Source organism: Macrobrachium nipponense, chromosome 42, assembly GCF_015104395.2.
Source record: "Macrobrachium nipponense isolate FS-2020 chromosome 42, ASM1510439v2, whole genome shotgun sequence".
In the NCBI taxonomy this organism is placed as follows: domain Eukaryota; kingdom Metazoa; phylum Arthropoda; class Malacostraca; order Decapoda; family Palaemonidae; genus Macrobrachium; species Macrobrachium nipponense.
Window position 1 is genome coordinate 51,253,143 of NC_061103.1, and position 17,500 is coordinate 51,270,642.

At 39.7% G+C, this 17,500-nt stretch overlaps 1 protein-coding gene across 1 annotated transcript in view; it reads right to left on the reverse strand.

The window, feature by feature from the left end:
• LOC135213209 (uncharacterized) overlaps window positions 1-17,500 on the reverse strand; it is a 106,025-nt gene that overhangs the window by 944 nt on the left and 87,581 nt on the right. The window contains exons 12-16 of the mRNA XM_064247190.1: window positions 12,543-12,687; window positions 11,680-11,964; window positions 10,907-11,052; window positions 2,467-3,313; window positions 1-1,135 (exon numbers count right to left, since the gene is read on the reverse strand). The exon at window positions 1-1,135 is cut by the window's left edge and continues 944 nt beyond it. Of these exons, the coding sequence (XP_064103260.1) occupies window positions 438-1,135; window positions 2,467-3,313; window positions 10,907-11,052; window positions 11,680-11,964; window positions 12,543-12,687 (2,121 nt within the window). The 3' untranslated portion in view covers window positions 1-437. The remainder of the gene's footprint in view (window positions 1,136-2,466; window positions 3,314-10,906; window positions 11,053-11,679; window positions 11,965-12,542; window positions 12,688-17,500) is intronic.

Below are 17,500 nucleotides of genomic sequence, written 5' to 3' on the forward strand. Positions count from 1 at the left end.
GCTTTCACCTGTTCATTGTGCCTCTGATGCTCTATTCTGGCACTGAAGATATTTCCTTAAAACTTTCGCAATCTAGTCAACAAATTGAAGACAGAAGCCTTTTATTGTCCGAGTCGTAGACTGTCATACAAAATATAGGAAACAAGGACATAATGGAGTGTTGGGGTTTAACTTAAATGCAAGACAATATCTTAAGTATGACATATTATATTATCCATTTTAAAATCTCCTCAACTCACATCAATCACAAGAGAGTGGCTGGTGCAACATCTGAAACGATGAAGATTTTTTATATCTGGAAATGATCATCACAAAGTGAAAACCTAACTTGAGGACCTCTTTGACCACTAATGAAGATAAAAAGTCTCTTTAAAATATTTGAAAATATTTTAAAATATGGAAATATGGGAAACAATATATCTATGTATAAACATACTCTATCTGTTTTCTTTAACATCTTGACTATTTCGCCTACATACGGACACTGTACTCGAGTCTCTTTTGGAGTGACTTTGGGGATGTCGGGATTCCACAGCCGGAGGCACCAGGACACACAGAGGCGTTTCCCTCGACACCTGCTTCTGCAACAGTCTGGGGTGAGGTAGAAACTCCACTAGGTGGACGCCTGTGTCTGCCTGGGAGTTGGACACCGGCGGGCTGATCAGTTTCTGCGGTGAATAATCGTCGGGATTTTTTTGAACTATTGATTGCGTACTACTGCTGTAGCCCGAGGAACCGCTGTTTTCCTGCCGGTAGGTCGACCCTCCTGGAGTTATGGTTCCTAAAGATGTTCCACTGGATTTGGGCAGATGTAAAGTTTGGATACGTGCTTCAGAAGGTCGAGTCAATTCATTCTGTAAGATTCTACGCTGAGCATCGGGCAAGGTAGGAGCGTCGTCGGGACTTACAGAGCTCAGAGACTCCAGAAGGTGGAAAGTCTCTGGTTTTTGGGGTCTAATTATACCTACGACTTCATACAAAGGAGACGATTTCCCCCCCACGGGGAAACCCCCACCACTGAAAGGAAATGTCCAGTCGTATTCGTATTCATTCGTGAGAGCAGTTGGTGTTCTGGGCTGCGCAGCTTTGCCGGGTAGACGCAGCCCTTGCAGTGTGGTGTACTGGGGTGGGGAACCTGGGGAATGTAGGACAAAATCTTATTCAGTGCCTTGGGAAAGAATATTCAGATATTTTTGTTACGGAGTCCATAATACAGCAAGATGGATGATACTGACTTTATAATTAAGCGAGATTCTGATGAGTGATCAAATAAATGACCGAGAAGTTCATAGAAAAAGCCGTTAGATGGGAATGTTTGGGCAGAATCGGTTCCAATACAACTCCAGATAGATATTCTGCTTTTAGTCTGGTTCTCATCAAGTTGAGATACTTGATAGGAAATGTCGACAAAGTGATGTAAGGGAAGACAAAATGTCATCTTTTTTTGTTCAATGAACTACGGATTAGACAACAGTGCATTTTGTATCATCACCCTTCTTCTGATTCCTAGGGACATGCAAGGTGAGTCAGGAGTGCATTGTCCTAATTAGATGGATGCTATCATTGAAGGAACTGGGTTTTAATGTCAAGGTAGTATATATAACTTGAGGCTGTAACCAGGATAACAACCTGGAAATGATTAATTCGGTCGAAGGAGAAATAGAAAAGCCAGATGCCATTGATTTGCATGAATTTTAAATACAGAATTTACTTTGTACATTTCTGAGATGCTTCGTAGATTCCAGGAATCACCGAGACTATAAATGAAATAAGAAATAACAATACAACATTGATCACTGTCATTTTTTAACAGATTTTTATTACGTTAACGGTAGATAATTTAAGAACAAAATGTAGATAATCTTGTTCCAATAAAGTGAAAATTAAAAATATCAACTGTCATTTGAAAGCCTGGTTACAACATATCACAGTCACGTAACCTTTGAAAGAGAGAGAGAGAGAGAGAGAGAGAGAGAGAGAGAGAGAGAGAGAGAGAGAGAGAGAGAGAGAGAGAGAGAGAGAGAGAGATCAATAGGCATTCCAGAGTCTCAGTTGGATTCTCTGATGTTTAATTGTAACCGATGGAACGTTTGTACCGAAAGGCACCATCATTATTTTCACTTGTGAGATGGAGCTTGGAATTGAATTCTACTTGCGCGCATTTTATCATTTCTTAAATGGAGGTGTAGTACCACATTCTCCATTTCCCGATATCTGGATACATTTGACATGGGCCATCAGACAAAAAACTTGAACATTCCTCCTACCTTTTGGATATTTCACAGCGTGGGAAGCATCGTTCATATTTCCAGACATAAATGACCAAATAAAACTACTCTCGACGAGATTTTTGGAAGCAAATATCTGAAACTCAATAAGAAGAGTTGATTTCGAAAGTTTTTGGTCAACTTCCAATAATATATGACTAAACAAACAAAGAATAAGAAACTAGAACACATTACTGACCTGGTGCGAAAGAGGAAAGATGACACCTCGCATTAAAATTGACCGAAGTAGGATGATTGTTGACACCCGAGTTGCTTAATCTTGAGTATTCCTGAGACTTGGCGAATGCTGCCTGTTGCTGCTGCTGCTGCCGCTGCTGCATCTTATGGAGGTCTAGGTCTTTCTGGATATGCTCTTGAAGCCTGTGCTGAACTTCATCTGTGGTTGGAACCTTGAGCTGTACTTCCGGAGATGGAAGACATTTCACATGAAGCTCATCTCTAAGGCCTAGACTCGAGACCAAAGGACGCGTATGACTAGGACGATAGGTTCTTGAAGTATTGCTGCTGATGGAACGCAAGGAGAAGAGATCATCTTGCTCCTCTTCTTCTTCTTCCTCCTGCTCCTCCTCATTCTCTTCCTCTTCGTCGTCGTCATCTTCATCATCTTCCTCCTGTGAAGAAGAATCCGAGCGAACTGAAGTATTTTTGGTCGAAAGATGAGGAGAGGACGCATTGTCATAAACACTAGAACTCTGGGAGCACGCGTCTAGCTCAGTCGGAAAATAATTCACTGTTGCTGAGCTGTAGTCGACCCTCTCCTCCGGCTTTTCAGGACTTCTGGTCCCACCGGAGCCATTTTTAGCGAAGGTGGCTGATAAGGTGTCCACGACAACGTCAGCTGATGACTTGGAGAGGAAACTGCTCCTTTGTTTGAAGGCAGTGTTTTGTTGGCGACTGGCGCCAATGGTGAGCAGTGTGGTGTCGGAAGTGATGACACCACCATTCAGGAGAGGCGTCAGAGGCGGGGCACTGATAGTGGAAAAGGTGGTGAAATTGGCCGTTTCCTCAGTTTTCTGTTGGTCCTCCTGATGGAAATGAGACAAAAACATTGAGTAGAATCAAATGAAATCTGACAGGAACTTATAATAATCAGGAAGGTTTGATAGTCGGTGCTATGAAATGAATGACAGTTATCACCAATCACCATAAACTCACCATCACTCAGTTACCCCATTTCGAAAGCCCAGCCCATTGGCTCATTTAGGGTTGGGATGGGGTTGCAACAGAAGGAGGAACTGGGCAATGATATTACTTTATGTATTAGCCAAGGCCATTTCAGAGCATCCAGACAAAGGCTGAACATTTTCTGTCTTTTATTTCCTTTCTTGGTCTCTAACTCACATACAGATGACAACCGCTACAAGGAAAACAGGCTCCAATGTTGACGGACTGACAACCCTTAAGGCCGGCCACACACGTGCAGTTTCAACTGACAGTTACAAATGTTCAGTTATAACTGTCTGTTGAAACTGCAGGTGTGTGGCCGGCCTAAGGGACTGAGCAGTGTTGCCAAGTGGTCGCAGTATAATTCTGAAGATTTTCCAACTAAATTTCTGGATATTTCTTAAAATTTCTGAAGATTCTAGTTTTTATTGTACATTAATTATACAAAAGATCATAACAATTTCAATTGTACATGAATAGTGATTAACATTATTTATGAAATCTAAACTAATAATAATTTTTTTCAATAATTAATTTATGCTAGTAAAAAACGCTTTTTGTCCATCAAATTATAATTTTCATAAAAGAAAGAACTTAAACATGAAAACAAACAAACAAACAAACAATCTTAAGATATTTATTGGCTGACAGTAGCTCTTCCTCACTGTCAAGATTATCAGCGACTGTATTTTCCTTTTTGTACAGATAACTGTTCATCAACCGAACCATTTCAGGTGGTACAGTAAAATTATAGCAGGTTTTCTTTTCGAACAGTCTTCTACTGTGCAATTAACCCCTCAATGTTCTGGTTTATAATTTATTTCTGAGTTGTGTTTTCATCCTGTTTACGGCAGAAAACACTCTCCACCGCAGCACTGGAGTGAGGAAGACACAATAAATTTAACATCTTAACAGACAGGTTAGGAAACATTGGGTTTCCATCACCAGATTTCGCTCTTTGAACAGCAAGCCAAAACTTTGTAGGAGTTTCAAAATCCTCAAAAAGAAGCTCACTGTTTCTTAAAAGGCTCCATTCAGTGTCTATATCCTGTGCATGGGTCTCCTCACCTACTAGACTAGGGAGTGATGCCATATGGGGAGCAAGAGAGGGCAATGATTTGGCTTTGACAACTTTGGGGTCTAATGCTTCTAACTGTTCAAAAAGAATATCATTGAAGGGAAACCTTTTTCTAATCTGTGTTGCACCTTCAATATAAAATTTCAGGCAGCTCTGTCGGAACTCTTGAATTATTTGAGTTGGAATGTCGCGCTGTTCTGAGAGAAGCATTCCAACTGTTGCACCTAAATATATAGTAGACAATTTGTGGGGGTCATTCAGTGCAACCTTGCTCAGTGGTATCTTTTCTAAATGATTTTCATCTAAATGGCATTCAACTCAAGTTTTGAACGATACAGAAACTGACTTTCGCATGACACGAATCTGTGTATTCTCTGATTGCGTTAACTTATTTAAAGAATTGCAAATTGGTAAAACAGAGTCCAAAAACCTTAGATATAGTTTGGTCAGTGGATTCTTTAGTCTTGGTAGTATGTTTTCACAAGCATGCAATCGTTCTGAGAATGCAGCTTCAGTACAAAGTCAGTGAATCCTATTGCTCTAAAAGTCGAGATACAACCAGATTTAATGATAACCAACGGGTTTGACTCTGATGCAAAAGCTTGTGTGGCTTCACATTAACAAAATCCTGAAACTCTTGAAAAGACCCCATTCGCTTCATTGGGGCTGCACTGAAAGGAGCTGAAAACATCACGTGTTCAGTCCTCAATATTTCCAGACAGCATTAGGTAAGCATGCATAAGAGGCACATAATGCAAATGTGCGACAAATACATTTCATGATAAATAGACCCTTTATGTCATTCTTTAAATGTGATGACAGAGAATGACGCGCCCCTAACATTGCATTTGCGCCATCAGCACCACAAAACCTTTCATATTATGCTTGTAGTCAATTTGGTTGTCTCTAAAAAAACTGACTATATTGTTATACAATGCCATTGGGGTTGCATCTGCAAAATGAATGAGCCCAAGAAAACAATCCTTTACCTCATCATTTAGAAATGTACGTGCTACCATGCATAAATGCTTTATTCATCCCTTATCTACTATTAAGAGAAAATTTTGACTTCTGTAGATGGGCTAATAACTGGTTATATCTATCTTTCCCTGTTACATTGTTGAGCAATGACGTTAATTTTTTCTACTACATTTAATTTGCTTCGCTATTTCTGAATCTTTACATATTGATTGTATTAGCTGAGGCGTGTGCCCTGCTACTCTAAGGGGAAGCTCATGTTCACATATAAATGACAAGAGTCTAATTTCACCTTCCTTTACATCATTGGCCATACATTTTTTGCCACTGACAGTCGGCGTATCAAAAACAGAAGCTTGCTTAGCCATCGCTGAGCAATTCTGAATATGTTTCTTGCCCGTTGCATGCTTTCTTATATCTAATTTACCAGCATTTAAAGAGAGATGAACATTACAAGCAGAACAAAGAAAATATGAAGACCCTTCAGAACTCGATTTCACCCATCCTTGAAATTCGGGCTCAACTTCCCATGCAAGACTATACTTGATGGTACTTCTTCTTTTTGGTGGCAATACCACTTTGCTTGCAAGCATCTCCCGATCTTTTACAACTGATACTGCCACGATCTTCGGCACTTGGCCCTGCTCCTTCCGATTCTTTGGAACTCATGGCTCAGGACTCTGATGAAAGAAAATGTTAGATTTTTAGATTCTAACATTCATTACTGACGCGTTACTGGTTACTGGCGCCTAATTTTCTTAATGCCTCAGAGCTTACAACAGGTTTAACAGAAATTATTTTGATATAGTTAAGCTACCAGAAATTGTGGATTGAAAATCGCAGCACGAACATGGGAAAATGCATAATAGATTTAAATACACATGGGCAGCAGTTTAAACTTAGTCAGAATCTTTCTTACCTTAAGATGGTCAATCAGTCGAGAAGCCAACAAACTCAACAAAATGCTGAAGTTCGAATCCGTGTGAATGTGGGGAATATTGGAGTCGGACTCAGTCGGTCCTGACTGTAGTATGTACTATCGGATCCTATAGGACCTATACTGCACAGCATGACTAAAATTCGAGTAGCAGGGCGGAACTAAAACACATTAATACAACGCTGCCAAATTTTAAGTCGGAGATTCATTTGTTTGTGTTTATCTGGGATGATCCTTCTATCTGGTCTTGTCTGATACATCCCAGTTTTGATTAAGTCCAAATCCCGGGCCGGAAGTGACCCAGGCGCCTTGGCTACTGTTGTACTTGGCTGTTGTTATGGGCACCTTTCGAGATTTGCTATATTCTGCCGTATGGATGAGTTAATCCTTCTAATCCATGTCCTTAGTCTAAGGATTTCAATTTTAGGATTCTTGGTCGTCTGAATCTCATATTATACAGCATATTCATTTCGTTTGTCTGGCTGTTTTTTTATATATACATATATATATATATATATATATATATATATATATGATGTATATATATATATATATATATATATATATATATATATATGTATATATATATATATATACATATATATATATATAATAAATATATATATACATATATATATATATATATATATATATATATATATATATATATACGTATGTATGTATATACTGTGAGAGAGAGAGGGGGGGGGGTGTGTGTTTAATGTTCACACCCCAATAAAAATACGTAATATCTTGTCGAGTATTATCTGTATATGTATTACGCAATTAGTATATTAAGTATATACAATAAAAATACTTTCATCCAACGCTGTCACAATTTTTGAACGTTAATTTACTGGTTCACGAAAAGCTGGCTCGTTTCTATCTTTGTTTTCTCGAGCAACCGATATATTTAAAAACATCGTAGACGATTTCCTTCGCCTGGGCGCTTCAACGCGCTTTTCAAGGACTCTCCATTGTCTCGTATGGTTGGGTCAAGCTCGTTAAATGAGATTAGAAGACGTCTTCACCACAACAGATACAGTACATTCGGCAAAGGTCTTCAAAAACCATGCCATGTATGTGACGAGTGGAAGTTTTTTTTTTTTTTTTTTTTTTTTATCTTCTGGTAATAAAAATGAATTGAACGACTTTTTAGTTGAAAACTAACAAATTCTTGGACAATTCTGTATAGAAGTACATTCAAAATCATGTAATTTATATACCATGAATTTTGTAAATTTGACATCACTATATTAATCTACTTTAGCTCCGCCCTGCCACTAAAACCAGCCTTCAAACTCCAACATGTCTGAAACATTTAAAGCGGCCCCCTCTCTCTCTCTCTCTCTCTCTCTCTCTCTCTCTCGTCTCCTTCTCCGTCTCCCCTCTCTCATCTCTCCCGCTCTCTCTCTCTCTCCATCCAATTTCTGTGGAAAATGTTGTTTAAAAACACTTGAAATATTTCAATATATTATTTTCTTAATAGGTCTGGATGCATTTACATATATATTTTTAGATATATGTAAAAAATGATAAAAATCTGAGAAAAACTGAGAAATCATTTGAAATTTCTGACGATTCTGCTGTAATTTCTTAAATTCTGACAACAGTTGAAAATTTCAGATCTCCAGAAATTTCTGAAGATCTGGCAACACTGCCGTCACGTGTGTATTTAGGTAGATACTATGAGGCAGCATCTAAAACTGGCCAAATTGTTCCTGCGTTGAGAAGACGCTCTCTAGAGCAGGAGTTCACCCTAGACTAACCTTAATTCTATTTTCGCATCATGAATATAAAATGAATACAAACTTAAGGAAAGGTGACGAACCGCAACTGACATAGGAAATTGTGACTGATAAATAACGAAAAGACTCAGGTGTAACAACTGCTGAACCAAATAAACGAAACTAGAGAAGAGACAAAGGGAGAAGGAGACACGATGTTCAAGTAGATCCTGCTGCTGCTCATTTCAAAAAGCCTATTCGGTGAAGGCAAAGTAAATAGCTTTGGAAAATCTGAGAAATGAGTCACTGACCAAATATACAAAAATGCTTTAGATTGCTACAAGACGACAAAAACTTGAGTTAAACTACCTTAAAAAGCAGTTGGTAAATTTTCTATCAATCATGGTAACTATTGGTATTAAAGTGAATGTTACCAAACAACACATTAAAACCATATAAAAGGAACTGAAGGAGCTCAATTCGAGGAAAAAGACAAACTTCCTGACAAGGGTCCACTGTTAGGTTGTACAAATTGTGCCCTTCAAGAGAAGAGAAGATAAACTGGGAATGTCAGCGAACAACTAGACAATTTAAACAAAACAGAGAGCATACAGAGGCCTCAACAAATACTTTTTAAGCACCGTCAATAACAAGAAAAGAAGGTGAGTATCTCATCTCCATCTGAGAATGACACCAAGAATGTGTCAGAAGAATGACACAAGATCTAGTTTTCGGTTACAGAAAATTCCTGAGGAGTCACAGGTAATAATACCCTCTGACAGACAGTGTGATTTAATGTGAACTGCTGCATTATGTTTCCTCTTTCTTTTCCTCCCCACTTTCCATTCCTGCCTACGCCCATCACCGACTTTGAATTTCATGACTGATCCACTGCTGATGGCAGGTCCTAACAGCCATTCAACCAAAGTATCCCCAGTAAGGTAATCTCATACCTCACATGGCACAAGATGACACCACACCCACTGGCAGCCAAAGAGAGTGAATGCTATGCAAAGAAGCTCCCCTAAGAGTCACTAACAACACACAGCTTCACTGACGTGCCAAGAGTGCGTATACCTTACTTCAAGATAGGATACCCAACTCCACCATTTACCTGCACTCTATCAGGAATCACCTTTCCTTGTTTTTTGCTTTGGTTTTGGTGTGCGCTTTATGATGAAATATAGTTTTGAACTTCTATCCAATTTGCTCAAACATATATCATGAGGTTACAAGGCAATTTCAAATTTGATTAATTTCATTAGTTTTTCACTATGGAAGGTTTTTCTTTTTATGCCAGTAGTCTTTTGCAATAAAAGGAAGATGTAATGACAGGGACTTTGTTAGAACTTATGCAATTAAGCTATTCAGCATCAAAGGATAACGTTTTAGGTTACTATGCCGTGTAGTCAGTGAATACAAAAATAAATGACGCTTATCTAGGAACCTAGGGCGGAAAGAATAAGAATACTAAAATACCCGATTTGAAGCAGTGGACTGTCTTAGAGCAGGAGTCCGCATCCTTTTGGAGAGAGTGGGCCAGACCACTATGCAGTGTCTTGGAGGAGGGCCATGATGTCAGATGTCAGGAGCAAAATGCCTTAATCAAATTAGGTAATAACTGTTAGATAATTAGTGTTCAGGTGTTAAGTTGGCCAGCTGGGCTGAAATCCCTAGAGTAACATGATACTCTGGCAACACAGTGCACACCCAGGGACCACCATTATTAAAACTCCCTTTGATTTTTTCTGCTCCTATTTATTATGATCCTGAAACAAAAGTTAACCTCTACTTGCTTCAGTTCACTCTGGGCAGGGGCTGACAGTTCAGCCATCATGCAGCACTTGTCTCATTTGATGAGCACTTCTCTGAGAAATCTAACAATACTGACAAATGTCTTCCAAGAATTCTCTTTAATATGCTCCCTTGACTCTACCAACGGTTTTGAGGAGAGACCAAATACTCCCTCCCTTTCTTCCTTGGCATTTTGCAAGGAACATATTGACCTTTTTGGTGAGAGGTCACAGTCATTCACAGAATGACTTTTACTTCCCAGCAACAGTCTGAAATTTAATGCAGTCTATACAAGCTTTGCTCTTTATCTGGAGGTCTGAGATTGACACGCACGTGGCAAAGCATCTGAGACTCCACCTTGAGGCTGCCAGTTCCAATATGGTCTCCTTCAGTTGTACCACATTCTCCTGAACTGAGACTGCACATCATCACAGACAGCACCCCACTGCCTTTCCATACTACTGTAAATGTATTGAAATTTGAGCAGAAGTCTGGTCGTTTATGTGACACAACCGTTCATAACCTTACATTTATCACAACAGCAAAAAATACCGAATATCCCGAATTTGTAGATATTTCAGAAGTGAGTAAGCATAAAAATAAAAATAAACAATTTAAAGTGGTACATTTGCATGTAACAAAATCTTGCTATTCTCTGTAGCTACATTTCATTCAGTATTACTATTTAAATGTGAAAATGATAAACCCATAATAAACCTTCAATTATTAAGAATGACTCAAGGGTAAACCTTTCAGAAAAGGATTCTCAGAGGATAAGATTTTCTACAACATGGAATTTTGTGGGGACTGGAATCATTATGACTGTGAACTACCAACAGTCTCAGTATTTTACCATTACCATCCTTGAACTATGATTGCATGACGCCAGTATATTCAGGAAGTAAATACTAATGAATGATCGTCTTCCATCTCTTCTCACCTGGCAAAACACGGGAGACCTGGAGAAGCTTTTGGAAAAGCTGGTGGTCAGGGACAGAACAACGTCACCGTGGTTTGGGCTGGTTGCGGAGTCCCCCGAAGTTCCTTCTCCCAGATCCATCACACTCGATTTGACGGATGACACCACTGGCAAGAGAACGGGAGAGACAGCTCTCATAATGAGTGAGAACGAATTAAAAAAATGATGCAGAGACTACTACTTCAAGACTGAAAGTGAAAGTGTTTCATATGAATTCACGGTCAGTAGCACACATATATTTTCAAAATACATTTTTCTGTTGTATTAAGAGTGGCATTGCTTGGTAAGGATCACTGTGGAGTAATACCCAAATCTTTCTTTAAGCCCCTCATGGATATTTTTAGTTTTCTGTAAAAAAAAAAAACTATTAGAGAGATGGCTATTTGTCTGTCCATCCACATTTTTTGTTTCCACCCTCAGATCTAAAAACTACTGAGGCTAGAGGGCTGCAAATTGGTATGTTGATCATCCACCCTCCAGTCAACGAACATAACAAATTGCAGCCCTCTAGCCTCAGTAGTTTTAATTTTTCCTAAGGATAAAGTTACTCATGATCATGCATCTGGCAACCCAACAACACAGGCCACCACGGCCGGCTGAGAGTTTCATGGGCGATGGAAGAGGTTTTCTTACAGCTGTACAGTAAACGCCATTTCTCAATTATTTGTTGCAGTTTTCCATGGCAAAATGGTGATGTGTTAACCTAACCTAATTTTCCCCGTAAAAAGACTCACTCCTCTGGCGTCTGTTGCGCGACCTCCGCTGCACGAAGCAGGCGATGATGGCGGTGTTGATGATGAGGAAAGCCGTCCCAGTGAGGATCATGATGAGCAGGATGAGGCGTGGCACGCCTGACCTGGCGTGGGTCAAGGTCCTGGCCCCTCCTCCTCCTCCTCCTCCTTCTCCGTCCCCTCCCATTCCTTGAACTCCTGACTGCGTCCAGTTACCTGGAAACCTGCTGTTGCTGCTGCTTGCGTTTTGAGTCGCCTCCTTCAGCGTTGTCGGTTCCTTTGAGGGGCCTGGGTTATGGGTGATGAAAGAAAAGGAAAACATTTGTCACTAAGCCATGTAAAATAAAGGATCTTTTTCATGTTATAATTTGAGAAAGACACTGATTTTAGCATGTTCTAACTTTCCTATTCTTGATGATAAAATAGGTTTTCAGGAGCGATGTTGATGGTCTCTCTCTGGTAGTCAGTCAGCTGGTCGTTTGTTAAAATGCTACTCTTCCTCTCCACTCAAGGATGAAGTTGAGGTTAAGGTTTGAGTTAAGGATGAGGTTTGAGGTTAAGGTTTGAGTCAAGGATGAGGTTGAGGTTAAGATTCGAGTCAAGGATGAGGTTGAGGTTAAGATTTGAGTCAAGGATGAGGTGTCAGCATGGAAGATCTTTTACTCTGTGCTGCTGGTTCATTCTGTTAGTCAAAAATGACCGAATTTGAGCTGCCCAAGGCAACATCCCATTTGTAATCTTTCGTGTTCTTTTCCTTCCCAATATAGTTAAGAGTAGACTGAAAAGTTAATATTAGAAAAAGAAATTAAACAAGGGAAGATATATATAGTATATAAGACAGTAAAATCAGTCCAAGGGAATCTTACCTTCCAGTGTATGTACATAAATGACAGGGCTGTAAGGAGAAGTGCCAAAATGATTCGTTGCCTGCACAGTGAAGGAATACTCAGTGTCTGGAAGCAGTTTTTCGACTGTCATCTTGGTAACGTGGCCTCCCGGAACCTCGGCGTACTGGAAGAGAAACCACGGAAAACTTCAGTCATGTCTGGACGTGTTTCTACTTTGAATGGAAATTGACAGCAAGAAGGTTTGAAAGGTGTAACAGGAGGAAAACCTCAGAGCAGTTGAAGAAGCACTATGAATCAATTGTTGGGAGAGGTTGGAAAGCAAGATGGAAGAAAGAGAATGTGAACGGAGATACATTACAAGGAATGAAAGGGGTTGCAACGGGGGCCTGAAGGGACGCTGCAAAGAACCTTAAGTCATGCCTACAGTGCACCACATGAGGTGTACTGACGGCACTATCCCGCTATGGGGCACTTGGATGATGACCGCAATACAAGCAGCTGGAGGTGAGGTGGAGGGACAGGAAAGACGAAATGACAAGAGGCGAAAGTGGCACCACAGAGGCACCGCCGAGGATTGCACGGACATGGCGGCCATGCTAATGAGGATGATATATACTGTATATATATTTAGTGTTCTCTTGAACCTCTTCTCTTATAAAATGGAGTTCTTGCCTCTTACTCATTTTTCCAATCCGTTTCTGGAGGGGGGGGGGGGGGGGGGGGGGGTGGGGGGGGGGGGGGGGGGGGGGGGGGGGGGGGGGGGGTGGGGGGGGGGGGGAAGATTCGGAAGGAAGAGGTGAGAGGCCTCATGATTCATTTGTTTCGAGTAGATGAGAACTGGAGACTGAAAGAACATGAAGAGGACATCATGATGTTACTGACGACAAAATTTTGACTATGAGAGCAGGGCAGATGACTGCTGGATTGAGAAGGGAGTATCATCGAGTGGGCCTAGACATAGAAGGAGCCGCATGCGGCGAAAACTTCTCTGGGCGAAACTGTGATGTGAGAAGTTTGAAGGTTGAAGTGAAGAGCTGTGTGCGCGCGAGAAGTTTATAATACAGAGAGAAAGAGAGAGAGAGAGAGAGAGAGAGAGAAGAGAGAGAGAGAGAGAGAGGACCATTTGGAGGACAATGAGGATGCATGGTACACAGACAATGAATTGTTAAGAGCTCTTCTGTTCCCATAAGGAAGGGAAGTGTGCGAGGACATGCAGGTGTCAAACATGATCGTCTTCACGGCATTTTAAAACGTTATGGGAAGTGACGAGCGAAGTTCGAAAAGGGAGATTTTGGCGCATAATGACAGTTGCAGTTGAGGAAACCTGGTCACGATCGGAGTTAGGAGTGGCTGATATTTGCAGATGACGCAGCGCTGATACAGTGAGGTTAATTAATGGTGTGGATGGATTCTATTGGAGGGGTCACCATCGATTCCGCAGTTAGAGTATGAATATGGCAGTGATCAATGCGTCGCTTCATTTGGAACCATCTCTCCTGAGAACAAACTTACTTTTATATTGGATCTATCGTTTATATTTGTTTCATATACATACACATACATGCATACATACTACTAAGAAATCCAAAAGTAAGCACGTGATTTTGTTTAGTAGCTGAAGCCACAGGGAAAGTTTAAAAAAGAAAAGACAGAGTGCCAAGTACTTTCGTGTATTTAACACGAAAGTACTTGGCACTCTGTCTTTTCTTTTTTCAACTTTCCCAGTGGCTTCAGCTAATACATTCATACACAGACCCGCATACAATACAATACAATACAATATATATATATACATATATATATATACTACATATATACATTTGCTCCAACTATTTGCACTTTTGTTCTTTCTGTCCTTCTCCGTCGTCTCATCAGTTCCTCCAAGATTCACTTGCAACTACTTAGAACCAGAGACTTGTCTCCTCTTCTGCCAACATCTCCGCCACATGTTTATATCGACACACTAACGACATGCTGACACATCAAAGCGGTTGGCTCCAAATTCTTGTGTACGTATCCAAGGAGCCCATTTTGTTTCAACAAGAAGTTCTTCCCTCAAAACTTTCCTGCCAAGACCTGGTTCTCTTCCTTTTTGCGTCGATTCTGAGATTCCTCTCCTCTCTCAACATCATTTGCATTTATAATCCTGATTTCAGGATCCTCGCGAGAGACAAACGATTTTCACTCCTCTCTCTCTCTCTCTCTCTCCCAGACACTGACTCTCAGTCACCTCTCCCTCTTCCTAGCGTAGGCTGACCATCTTCACCTCATCCTGACTGACATTCATTTTTCGCTATCATCCGTTTCCAACTCTTCTAAAAAAAAAAAAAAAAAACTTTCCCACCTGCATCTGAACCTCCTTCTCATCATCTTCTGTACCCAGCAAGGATGGCTCCAAGGGGGCGGTAATCCCTGCCTCAACTCAATGTTCTTGACTGAGTTTGGCAAACACTGACCAAGTTGGACCGTCAAAAATGGCCAACGCTAATATTTTGTTGAATAAATGCCTTCTGGATACAGGTGCCGGGGCTGTGTGCTTTTTTTACAAAGTTTCTGTAGTCGCTCCGTTCGCCCCCAAAATGACGGGCCTACACGCGCGCGCACACACACACACACACACACACACACACACACATATATATATTATATATATATATATATATTATATATATATATTAAGTCATATACATTACCGTGATTCATATACAAATATATCGAGCTACAAATGTCCTTTATATCTAATCGCTCTACCTCGGAATTAATATATTTTCATATATGTTTAACCGAGGGGGAATTCATTCAGCGATAATAGAATTGCCGGCCGACGGGCACGAACCATCGACATCCTCAATTCCAGGACTGGCAGTGAAGCCTTAGCCCACCCCACCACTGCAAGAGGATAAAAGTTGATGCCACCTCCCATCTCAAATACCTGCTGCGCTCAGGTATTTTTAGTTTTGGAGACTGCATCACACCTACCTCGTCCCCGGTAGCGTTGTAGTGCTTTTGCCCGCACGTAGCCATTATATAAGTCATATCCCATTACCGTGGGTTTGATGCAGTCTCCAAAACTAAAAATACCTGAGCGCAGCAGGTATTTGAGATGGGAGGCGGCATAAACTTTTATCCTCTTGCGGTGGCGGGGTCGGCTAAGGCTTCACTGCTAGTCCTGGAATTGAAGATGTCGATGGTTCGTGCCTGTCGGCGGCAATTCTATTATCGCTGAATAAATTCCCCCTCCGTTAATTCCGAAGTAGAGCGAATTAGATATTTAAAGGACATTTGTAGCTCTATAAATATATATATATATATATATATATATATATATATATATAATATATATATATATATATATATATATATATATATATATATTATTACAACAAATCACTGTAGACGTGTGATGATCATTATGCATACAGCCAGGAGAAGGGTGAAATGAAATGACTTGAACGAGCGCTTTCATGTATTTCTACACTCATCAGGGTTCAAGGTACAAGTGCCAAGAAAACAAATACAGAGTCACAGAAGACTTCGTGGCAAGACAAATGATGCTAAAAAACAAACAACGCTAACAACTACCAGACAGTTCTCAATACTAATAGCCTACTTGTTTTAAAATACCCTTCGTTAAAATCTCATCAACTTTGTACAAACCTAGGCTGATATTCAATAAATTATCACAGTCTTGTTTAATTATACATGATTCTATTAAATTTCTTTCACCAAATCTCTACAAAACATAATTTCCTTTGAGTCTGTCCAGTTCAATACCATTGAATCACTATATTATTCATATGGTACAAATAATGCATTTGAACATATTACCAGTTCTTACATATATTTGTGCTGTTTTAATCGAACTGCCAATGTCTTTCCACTTTGTCCCACGTAAGTTTTATTACAATTTTTGCACGGAATCTTATAAATACAACCTGTTCCATTTCCAGGTGAATTTCTTATCAGCAAGTTTCTAATAGTTCCTAGAGTTTTGAACACAACATTAATACCTAGTGGTTTGACTTGTCTCGGATGTTATTAAAGCAAAGTATGAAAAGGAAGCACTAAAAGGTTTTGTTTTCGAACTTTTCAGTTTTTTTTGTCAATCCATAAAACTTTTTTCGTGCTTACAATAGGTGTTTTTCAATAAAAATCTGTTTGGGTACCTCAAATTGCCAGCAATTTTCACGTATCTTGTCAATTCATGATCTAAAAATTCGGGCTGCTGACCCGCAGGGCCCTTAAAAACATAGCAGAAAAAACAGCAGTCTTAGTTCTAAAAGGATGGTTTGAATAAAAATGTACATAAGAACAGATATTTGTGGGTTTCCTATAAACAGAAAATTTGAACTTTCTATCAAATCTATGTACCAAACACATCTAAAAATGGCAATTTTTTTTTTCCTTTCTTTTCCTTCTTCTCTCCCAACTCAAGGTTGAACTTTATGGAGGGCACTAGCATTTAGTCCACTAAGAAAGTTTTGTTTACGTTCTTTTTACAAAGGTGCCAATAGATGACCTGTTAGAGTTCTGGAGGATGAAATGAAAAACATGTGTTCATATTGCCACACAAAACTTAATAGAACTTATAAAATTGTGTATCAAGGTTGCAAGTTTACTTTTAATGGTAATTATTATGAACAGAAATTCGGTATGGCCATGGGAAATCCTCTTTCTCCTATACTTAGCAATCTATATATGGAGTTTTTGAAAGAAAATATTTACCGAATTTATTGCCAAGAGGTGTGTTATGGATAAGATATGTGGATGACATCTTTTGTTCATGGCCAGTGAAAAAGAACGTAAACAACTTTCTTAGTAGACTAAATGCACTAGTGCCCTCCATAAAGTTCAAACTTTGAGAGGGAAGAAGGAAAATTGCCATTTTAGATGTGTGGTACATAGATTTGATAGAAATTCAAATTTTCTGTTTATAGGAAACCACAAATATCTGTTCTTATGTACATTTTATTCAA